At 36.6% G+C, this 11,771-nt stretch overlaps 1 protein-coding gene across 1 annotated transcript; it reads left to right on the top strand.

Annotated features, from left to right (window-relative positions):
* The first annotated feature begins 8,535 nt into the window (after positions 1–8,535).
* LOC147384388 (hypothetical protein At1g04090-like) lies at positions 8,536–11,031 on the top strand. Its single transcript, XM_086424735.1, has 2 exons — positions 8,536–9,033; positions 9,162–11,031. Exons 1-2 carry the CDS (start codon positions 8,865–8,867, stop codon positions 10,718–10,720), a joined length of 1,728 nt encoding a protein of 575 aa, XP_086280861.1. The 5' UTR covers positions 8,536–8,864; the 3' UTR covers positions 10,721–11,031.
* The last annotated feature ends 740 nt before the right edge of the window (positions 11,032–11,771 follow it).

Genomic DNA, 11,771 nt, shown 5'->3' with positions numbered 1-11,771 from the left:
ACCTTGCTCCTGATAATTGGTCGATCAGATCCGCTACCAACGGTACTAGGTACTTGTTTTTCACGGTCACCTTGTTCAATGCTCTATAGTCTACACACATCCACATGGACCCATCCCATTTCTTCTTAAATAATACAGGGGCACTGTATGGCGCTTTGGAGGGATGGATATATCATGAATCCAGCAAATCAGTAAGTTGTTTCCTCAGTTCTTCAAGTTCCGATGGTGCCATTCTATATGGCGCAAGGGACAGTGGCTTCGAACCAAGGATCAGTTCAATCTCATTGTCGATATCACGTTTTCGCGTTAATTTCTTTGGCAACTCTAGAAGCATGATGTCTGAAAACTCATCCAATACATCTGCCACAGATTTTTCAATGGGTAGCCCTCGGTTACTCTTGATTTCTACTACTATCACAAGGTATGTGTCATGTCTCTTCCTCAGTCCATCTCTAACTTGTAAGGCTGACAACAAACCAACTTCTTTCTTTACTTCCACTAGCTTACCCCTTCCCCTATTCACAGCGGGAACAAAGCAAGGCCTTGCACCATTTGTAATGAAAATTCCCCCAATATGTGGCAGCAAAGCCACCATGGCCTATACGAAGAAATCATTGCCGAAAATGATTTTGAAGTCGTCCAATGGTACTAACATCAGACTCATATTCCCTATCCACTCCCCTACCTTAGTGGTCACATCCATGGCCATCCCTTGTATTGGCTTGGCCTCTGAATTTACGACTTTAATTCGATTTGGGTTCTTGGCGATTTCCAGTTTTAACCGCCCCACTTCCCTATCAACGACAACTGTATGTGTTGCCCCTGTGTCCACCATAGCTTCCATAGGAACTCCGTTTACAATGGCCTTTACATACATTAGGCCATTGCATGGAGAGTGTCTATGCTACAACACATTTAACAGTTGCAGGGAGTTTACCCTCGTTGACTCCCCCTCGGTTTCCCCCTCTTCTACTACAAGGGCAGAAAGTTTCTCCCTTTTCGGACAATCTCTTACTCGGTGGGATCTATTACATAGAAAACAACCCTTGACTTGGTTTGGTCTAAGGACATTCTCATTTGTTTTGGACTTAATTTTAATTTCTATCCTCTTCCCACTATTATAATTGTCCCGGCAAACTTTCTTACCTTTACCCTTGGTTTTGGCCTTGTTAGAACTGTCGGTGCTGGTTGATGTAGAAACTTTGTAGGCAACCAGGCTATCTGCCATGGCCATCGCAGCGGGTAAATCGTTTACAATCTGTCTCCTGAGTTCTACCTACGCTTATGCCTGCAGTCCTGCCAGGAAATTGAACAATTTGTCGTCGTCGGACATATTTTTGATGTTGAGCATCAGCGAAGAATACTGCTTCACATAATCTCGAACTGTACCCGTATGCTTCAGTTTTCTCAAAGCATTGCAGGCCATCCATGCCACGTTGCATGATAGGAATTGCTTTTTCAACTCCTTTTTCAAGACATCCCATGTCTCAATTCTAAGGTTCCCAAGTGCAATGCTCTCGTCAGACCGAGTCCTCCATCAGAGTTTTGCATCTCCCGGGAGATACATACTAGTGAGAGTCACCTTCTCTCCATCTGGGGTATGAACAGCCTTAAAATACTGTTCCATATCCCATAGGAAATTTTCCAACTCCTTAGCATTCCTGGCTCCCTCAAAAGACTTCGGTTCAGGGACCTTGGCCTTCTGTGATTGCTCACCACCAGCGGGTGTGAGCCTTACTACCCTTTTCAGAACTACTAACTCATCGGTGAGGGATTGAAGTTCCTCCTTGAAGACAGACGTGAGCGAGGCTACATCAACGGTCAAATCGTCATATTTGGCTTTCCAACCCTGAGTAGTCTCCGCAAAATTCTTCTCCAACACTTTAATGTGTTCTTCCATCCGCGAGGAAGACATTTCTCCTTCGTCACCACTAGGAATTCTGTTTGAAAGTTCGACCAGGAACATTTCGAGTTGGTTAACTCGATCTCGAACCACCTCAATTACGTTACCACTAGCCATGAAAATTGCACTCTAATACCAAATTGTCATGGGGGACAATGTTACAGGTTAAAATTTTTTCTTATTTAATCATTGTTTTTACCCGTGATAGCACTAGAACCACTCTAGTCTCAGCCTTTTAACAATCACACACACACACAACAGGTTAAGGCAACAGCCCAATTTTCTTACTGCACAGATTATGGGAGTATTACAAAACACAGCCCATTGTCTTCTCATGACAATGGAGGTTATTTTTACAGCAACTCTAACAAAATTGCTAGGTGACATTACATGACACATGTTCAAAACCTATGGAGTTGGTTTACAACAGCCTACATGTCTTCTATTAAGAGAGAGACCACATAGCTAACTAACCAACTTTACAACCCACAAGCTTGACACCTATTTTTCTCTAGGAGAACTTCCCTAACTCCCTGCTAGCTATCCTCTTTGCATGAAACCACCTTTGCTAGGTGTCTTCCTTGCATGAGAATGCCTCTGCCAAGTGTCCTTCTTGCATGAGATCACCTCTGCCAGGTGTCTCATTGATATCTACCCACATGTTTGCACCACATGTAATATGTGCATGAGACTCCAACAACCAACCACCCACATAACTACTCAACTGCCATAGCTACTCAACTACTGCTGCACCTTGCTGCATAGCTTGCTACATGGTTACAACTATGTCTCTCATGGATATCACCTGTCTCCATCTCGAGCGCCTAGGCTGTACGCCTATGCACGCCCCTCGCTGTCTGTCACGTCTCTAGGGCACACATGCATTATGCACCCTCACACAAGCTATACCTCAATCGATAGCCCATGTGCCTACTTCACACAGAATGCCTCCCTCAAAGAGTACACTAAATCTTTTACCTGTTTCTAGAAGGAAACATCATTTCATGGGACCGATCATACTAGGTTATGGGTTGGGTTTTGAGCTCCTACCCAAAGATCCATTTCTCCCCATGTTGCATAGGACATCCCTAACACTCCCTAAGATGCCTTGCTATCTCCCGGCACCTCCCACGTGTGGCCCGTTAACCTAAGTCGTCATCACGTGTAGCCCTCACAGCACGCTGCATACCCATGCGGTTCGTTGCCCTGCTCACACGGCTTGCTGCCTTGTTCGCCCGGCATGTTGTTCAACCCACACGGCTTGTTGCCTTGCCCACATAGCTTACTAATGTGTGCAGTATAGCTTCTGACACGTAGCCCATCCATGCTCAACAGTTAGGGGGCTAACAGAGAACCACTTGAACTTGCCACCTTCCATCTTACCATTGTTGGTGCTCTCCAATATGTTACCATTTCTCACTTAGACCTAAGTTTGGCAATACATGCACAATCATCCACCAAAGGATCATTGCACCATTGTAAAAACGTTGGGAATTATTTTTTTTTTCGATTATTAATGTTATTATTGTTATTGTTATTATTTTTTCTTTTTGGAAGGTAATTGGGGGTAGGGCTCCCAATGGGTTGGATAATACTTGTCTATCCAACTCATCCAACCTGAATAAATCAGATATGGACCAGGTTTTTCTAGTGTTTCAATAATTCAAGTAATATTACCCGATACCCATTTACCCAAAAGTTTTGTAGTGTCGGGTATGAATATACATCATATCCTACCCGATTACCATTGTTTCAAAACTCGTCCGAGACCGAGATGTATCGGTATCAGGCATGGATGAGACGGACGGACAAATCAAATTTTCAGACAAGATATAGAACCGCAAATTCATTTTTCAGTTTTTTGAATGAGACATCTCAAACATATTGGAAAACTCGTCCGATTACCCGTCTACCGGACAACAACAATATAATTTCTTATTCTATATGTAAATAATTAGTTTTTATTATATAATTTTTGTTATTAAAGTAAAAAAATTCAGATGAGAGGGTAAAATTTTGGATCAATAATCGGTTAAGAAATCAGGTATGGTTATGTACTTAAAACTTGGGTAAGAATTTGGATTTCGGTATTATCCTAAAATTTGGGTAAGAAATCGTGTATGGATGTGTGTGTTTCAATTCAGGTATGGAGTCGGTAGAAATCTTACCCGACCTGTTACCAGCCCTAATCGGGGCTTAAGTGGGTCCCCTATTACTGTTATTATTGTTATTATTATTATTGGTGGGCCTTACCAAGCATAAAGGCATAGAACCCATGATCCATGTTTATATAATCAAATTAGAATAATATTTCTTCTAGGTTTGTTTAAAAAAAAAAACAAGAAATCTAAAGGGTTCGGTTGATCTTCAAATATAGTTTAGGAAAAAATTACTTAAAGGACTCTGGTGGAGGGATTTATCTTTAAATAGTCTTTAAGTTTTGTGTAGTAGCTTGATAGGACATTTAGTAAACTTTTTATTTCTCAATGGTCCCTCATTATTGTCGAACTCATCGCTTTTTTATTTATTGTCGAGTTCATCACTTTTTATTTACTATAGAACTCAACACTTTCTATTTACTGTGACACTGGTAAAACCCAATCATTTTAAATTTTCGAGTTTTTTGACTTAAAATGCATGGTAAGATTGACTAAAAACTTGAGATAACAACTTGTTTAGATGATTTCAACCCAAAAGAATCATTCTTGATTGATTTTTATAAAAAAACTAAGAAAATCTTAATTTTTAAATACATCTTCAAAATATTTGAAAAGATCCTTGAAAATGGCTTATTCTTGTTTTTTAAATCCTTTCCGGCCATATGGATTCTCGGAAACTCAATCAAGATGTCAAAAATCCAAAATTTTTTTATTTTATGAAAATGATGAGTTCGAAGAATTAGGTCATTCAATCATGAGAAATATGGGTGATGAGGTCTAGGGACTATTAAGAAAGGAAAAGTTTACTAAACGAACTATTAAGAGACTGCTCAAAACTTAAGGATTATTTAGAAAAAATCCCTCTACTAGGGTCCTTTTATTTAATTTTTCCTATATTTTAAGGTCATGTGCAACTTTCTTAAAACGGGTGTAACTTTGCTTTCCAATGTCGGATTAGGTGAATAAATAATTTTTTTTATTAGAAAGAAGATTCAAAGATCTTCATCTTTTATGAAGAACTCAAATCCAAAAAATAAAGTCTATAGGGTGAGAATTTGTAATGAAGTTAATCTTTCATTTTTATGATAAGATAATGCAATTTCAAAAGACTAAATGGAAGAATTTGGAGTTAACCTAGTTAAGAAAGATGGTCCCAATATAACTTATACTATAATACCAAATCTTATGAAAATACGATATACAATATTTGAAGAATAAGGAAAAAATATTTACATGGTTCGACAAGATTGCTTACATCTATGGGGAAAAATAATGTACAAGGGTGTTCATAATATATCCTAGACTCACCTCTCACCAACTCTTACATTACCCCAGGAATAATCAATGAAGATTATAACCTAATGCCCAAATATATATGGGGGAGACTAAAGATTAATTAGGATTCTAATTAGGAGCGGAGTGGAGTTTAAAACCGAATGAGATTGTGGTAGATTACCTCACTCCCAATCGATACAACTAAGAAACCCTATTTTAATGTAACAAGAGTAAGCCACTCCCACCGTACAATAGTTGAAAACAAGGCATTTTTTGATGAAACTGAATTCTTGATCGTGCTATTGTATAACAAACCTTTCATTATATTATAGGAAATAGGGGTGCACATGGTTCGGATTTGTGAGAAAATCATAATCGAACCAAACATGATCGATTCTACAAATTTCGAACCGAACCAATCCAAACCAACCTTGGTTCGGATCGGTTTTTGATTCTCATACTTATTATTTTTAATAGTAAAATTAAAATAATTAAAACTTAAAACTAAGGAAAATAAATATTAAGCAAAGCATCACGCATAACATATAATATGCATAAACAAAGCATCAACATACTTATTATTTTAAGATTATATTTTAATTTTACATATATATATAATATACTTAATATAAAAATTGGTTCGATTCTATTATACCCCTAATCCGGAATCGAACCAAATCAATCGGTTTTTTTTTTTTTAACAATCCGTACCCGAACCAAACCATGCTCAATTCGAATCAATCCAATCTAAAAGACTTCAAATTGGTTCGGTTATTAGATATACCCAATCCAGTGTGCACCCTTAATAGGAAAACAAGTAAATGACTTTATTTTACATAATGTAGGGACATTTTTTGTTTTTGTTTCAGTTCTTGTTGGTTTCGATTCTATATTAAGTGGAACTAGAACAAGAACCACCAAAACAATGGGTACCCATCGGTTCTGGTTCATTACGTCTTCTTTATATGCAAATTTTTAAAATCATTAAACATGAGAAAATATCTTTTAGAATACATTGCAAAACGCTTTTTTTTTTTCCTTTTTCGAACACAACGCAGTATCTATAAAAGCATCAACAATATAATTACAATTTGTTATGGTAAACCCAAGAATTACCTTTTTGTCAAAATCTAAATTCCATCTTCTTTACAAGCAATACACTTAAAGGAAAGATGGACGTTCTAAATTAGAACACATAGTTTATATGTAAATTTGAAAAACTTAATTTAATATCTATTATCTATTAAATTTAAAAGGTAGGAAGCCTTCAAAATTTTATAATATTAAAAACAGTAAAATAAATCCGTTTCAGATACCCAGTCGATCCAATCTAATCCGATTCGGTTCCTTTTGAACACTATCCTAATCGGATTTTTAAAAAAGGAACCAAACATCAGGAGTTTTCATTTTGATTAGCAAATAAATTTATCATTTAAAAAAAAGATATACAAAGTCAAAAAAAAAACTAGTAAATAAAATCGCATACAATCTTCAAATCCATCATTGAGAGAATATTTGAACAAACCATACTAAACTAAAGTTCACATTAATATTAACAATTGCCCACAAGTCATAATAATAATATGGAATAAAAACTAAATAAAAAATTTATAATTAATATAAAATATTTATATATTAGTATTTGGCACCTGGTTCAGGTTGAGTTGGGTTGCTCGTACCCTCAACTTGAATTACAATCGGGTTGAGATATTTTAACCCAAACTCAACTCATTTTCTACATAACTCGACCCAAGCTCACCCATCTGTCGGGTTGAGTTCCGGTCAGCCCACCCAGGTTGCAGCCTTTTGGCCTACTACCTTATGCTTAAAGAAATGAATAATTGGTATTTTGAGGAACAAAGCTTTCTAAGTCATAGCGTGCACTGCACGGGAAAAATTCATATTAGTTACTACTTTTTTGTTTTTTCTTATATTAGTTGGTACCTTATATTAAAAGACCGAAGAGCAATGATTTTCCGATTTGGATCTTTCTTCGAGATTCCAACTGTCTCATGCTTCCTGCATGAGTCTTCCTATCTTATCCCTACAGTTAGTTCTTTTATTATTCTTTTATAAATTTAATATATTTTATTTGACTCGTAAGACTAATTTCGACTTGACTCAATTAGGACATGAACGAGTTGAGTGATGTTATCCTAATTCCTAAAAAATAAAAATCACTGTGATTCATAAATTCTAGCCATTTGATTCAAATTCACGATTAAATTTTTTTCAAATCCAATGGCTATAAATCATCATTCAAACTGATTTTTGTGAGAAGGCCCACCAAAGAAAGAGCTAAGGTTGTGTTTGAAAGCTGTAGTTAGTCGGTGTTAGAGTTGGAGTTCTTGGAGATAGTTTTAACTCCTCAAATAAACTCCGATGTTTGATTTAATATAGGAATTCAGTCCGAGGAATTGTATACAACTCCAAGTCTCGCATTTTTGTTAGATTTGATACAACATATCATCCTAGTGAATAAAACTCGATCAACTAAACTAGATATTTAATTTAAATATTTATTATCTTAAATAAATTTGATTTTTTTAATTAAACATCTTCTAATAACCTTATTTTATTAAAGATTATAATACTTGCATATAAATCAAGGTTAATAGATAATGTAAAGTGAATTAAACTATTTATATAGGAGATGACCCAAGTGAGTCAACTTGGTTTTTGAGATGAGATGGATTAGTAATCGAAAAACTTTCCCCACTAGGTAAGGAAATTTTCCTGACCAGATCACCTTGTGAGATTCAAAACCATAATCCTATGCAATAGGATTGCAAAGGAAAAAAATTCTAAGAACTTTGAACAAAAAATATTTTCACCAATTGAATTTTAATTTCAAATTAGGGATTTTAGTAGCCATCCATTTTCAATTCCTTGGATCAAGCCCAATAAAGGTTTTTTTTTTTTAATCTGAGTTTCTCCATGAAATCTAGAGGATTATTGTGTTCGATTGCCAATTAAGTGATCCATGTGGGCCCAATGACTCTTTGATGGAATTGTAAATCCAGCCTATAGAGGTGGGAGTCGTAAAAAGTGGCGTTGAGGATTCCCTTGAAGTTATAACAGTGTGGCGCCGATTAGAGTTTTAAGTTGGGAGTTGCAACTCAAACTCCCCTCAACTCCCCGTTCCAAACACAGCCTAAAATTAATTCATAGAGAAAACATGAAGTTGGCTATCTTTACTCAAACTTCTAAAGAGTAGAACACATGGTGTTTCTCTAATCTTAGATCATTGTCTAAGTGACTTGGTTGGAATCTCAATGGGTTATTATATGTATGGAGATCGTATATGGGCAACAATTACTTTGTACAAGGCTTAAGCTTTACAACTAAGAACAAGATTCCTTGCAAGACACAGCCAACTTTCTCCTTCTATTCTAAATCACTTAAGAAGAATCCTTTTTATTCATCTTGTCTTCATATTCTTCTAATTTATAAATAAATGTTCTTCGTTCCACTCTTTATTCTCCTTATATTCTCTTATCTTTCAACCCCACATTCACTCTTTCTTAATGTTTTTCCAATCTTTCTCACATAGTCTTAATTTGAAATCTTGCTCTGAGGTCTCAAACATGGGCAATTGTATCTCTTCTGGTGCAACATTTCTCTCCAAGAAAAATGAGGTTTTGCCCATTGAAACACCATTCAAACTACCTTCTCCATTACCATCTTGGCCCAAAGGTGTTCTTTAGAAACAAAAAAAAAAAAAGAAAACTTCCCATATCATGTAGTTTCCATTGTATATTACAAGTTTTATTCTTTGTTTCTTTTTTGATGAGTTTGTTTTGAATGTTTAATTTGAATTGCAGGTGAGGGATTTTCAAGTGGAAGAATGAATCTAGGTGGCCTAGAAGTATGTCAAATCTCAACATTTAGCAAGATTTGGGCTACCCATGAAGGAGGACCAGACAATCTTGGTGCCACTTTTTTCCAACCTTCACCTATCCCAACCGGATTTTTCATGCTAGGTTGTTATAGCCAATCCAATAACAAACCTCTTTTTGGGTGGGTTCTCGTCGGAAAAGATGACACCAATGATCCTACAAGTGGAGTGCTTCGGATGCCCGTGGACTACACACTTGTTTGGAATAGCGAGTCAATGAAAATTAAGAAAGATGGAGATGGTTATATTTGGTCACCGATCCCACCTGACGGTTATAAAGCAGTGGGACATGTTGTCACTAATTCACCCGAGAAGCCACCACTAGAGAAAATCCGGTGTGTCCGTTCGGATCTCACTGATGAAAGCGAGCATGACAATTGGTTATGGGGAGGGAACACTGGTGGCATTAATGTGTATGGCTTGAGACCTACTGTTAGAGGAACCCAAGCTCTTGGTGTATGTGTAGGTACATTTATAGCTGAAATTAATGGGGTTGCTTCATCTTTATCTCTAGCTTGTTTGAAGAATAAAGACTCTAATTTATCTTCTATGCCTAACCTTAACCAAATTGATGCATTAATACAAGCTTATTCTCCATGGATTTACTTACATCCTGATGAACAATACCTCCCCTCCTCTGTGAATTGGTTCTTCAACAATGGAGCTCTATTATACAAACTGGGCGGCGAATCAAACCCAATTTCGATTGATCCAAAAGGATCAAATCTTCCACAAGATGAATCAAACGATGATAAATATTGGTTGGATCTTCCAGTCGATGTGAATGCGAAGGAGAAGGTAAAGAAAGGTGACTTACAAAGCTCCGAGGCTTACTTCCATGTCAAGCCTATGTTCGGTGCAACGTTCACGGATATAGCAATATGGATCTTCTACCCTTTCAACGGCCCGGCAAGGGCGAAGGTAGAGTTCGTAAACTTGTCGTTGGGGAAGATTGGGGAACATGTAGGTGATTGGGAACATGTGACCTTAAGGATTAGTAATTTCACCGGGGAACTATGGAAAGTGTACTTTTCTGAGCATAGTGGAGGGACGTGGATGAATGCGTCCGAGCTTGAATTCCAATCCGGGAATAAGGCTGTAAATTATTCTTCATTGCATGGCCATGCTTCCTATTCGAAACCAGGAATGGTTCTACAAGGGAATAGCAAAATAGGAGTAGGAATAAGGAACGACACCGCGAAGAGTAACATTGTCATGGATACAGGAGTTAGGTTTGTGGTAGTATCGGCGAAGCACTTGGGTACAGCTGTTCTTGAGCCTCCATGGCTGAACTTTGCTAGGAAATGGGGTCCAAAAATTAGCTACGACATTGATGCTGAGCTAAATAATGTGGCAAAAGTACTTCCTGGAAAGCTTAAGTCTGCATTTAAGAATATTGTGAAGGGACTTCCAAAAGAAGTGCTTGGGGAAGAAGGACCTACTGGCCCCAAGATGAAGAACAATTGGAATGGAGATGAAGTTTAAAGATTTATTTAATTTGTTATTTAGTTTCATGGTTTGGCATAAATATAATATTTGTTGGTTTGTAATTTGTTGTTTCTTCCATTATGATGTTATGATGTGCACTTGATAGAGTAAAATATATAGTTTTATTTTTTTATTAGGATTTGTACAATTCCTACTGGAATTCATCCAATTTACACCAGAATTACTAAAGACATGTTACTAGAGGGATATATTTACTTGTTGAAGATCACCTAGTATCAATTGTATTGCATCACTATAAGAAATCCTCCTTGCACTCCATACGGATGGTTGCACTCATTCTTTTTCAATATCTTATTTTTCTTGATCGACCAAAGCCTATGGTTGCATCACCACCCTTTTTCTTCAACACCACTCAAAATATACATTGCACTCCCTCATCATCTTCTTCTTTTTTCTACTTTTTTTTTGGTATCAATTGCACTCCATACTCTGGCTACAATTTTGAGAGAAAGTGCTCACAATTGCAAGAGAATAGTAGAGAAGGTTGAAGGAGATTGCAAAAACTCCTCCCATGAGGTCAAATAATAGGATTAAAATAAGTTGGAGTGCAATTGCCAACTTGGGATGTACAAGTAGTTGGTCCATTTACAAAAATTACCGAATCATCCATGTTTTCCGATCTTTACAAAAAAAGGATCATTTACCTGTTTTGTAAATCAATTGTTTTACAAAAATGGTTATCTGATGTATGATTGTTTTATCGACAATTTGATGAATTTAACTTTATTCCTTTGAGTTGATTATAAGTTCAGAGGAAGGGAATGTACATCGTATAACCATTTTTCGTAAAAGAATACAACTATGAAATCAGGTATAAGACTAGTTTTGTATATATTAAAAAAATTGACTGATTCAATAAATTTGAAAAAGTACACAGCTGATTTTAGTAATTTCCCCAAATTATAAACTACTCTCATGTTGAGAGTAATACAAATTGATGTTGCAAGCGTATATTTTGAATAAAGTGACCACCAAAGCTCCATTTTCTTTATTAGTACCAATTTTTCTGTACATGTCTCATATGGAC

The sequence above is a fragment of the Akebia trifoliata genome, chromosome 15 (genome assembly GCF_017979445.1).
Source record: "Akebia trifoliata isolate Shusen 1 chromosome 15, ASM1797944v1, whole genome shotgun sequence".
In the NCBI taxonomy this organism is placed as follows: domain Eukaryota; kingdom Viridiplantae; phylum Streptophyta; class Magnoliopsida; order Ranunculales; family Lardizabalaceae; genus Akebia; species Akebia trifoliata.
The sequence above is the reverse complement of the archived record's forward strand: the minus strand, read 5'-3'. Positions and strand labels throughout refer to the sequence as shown.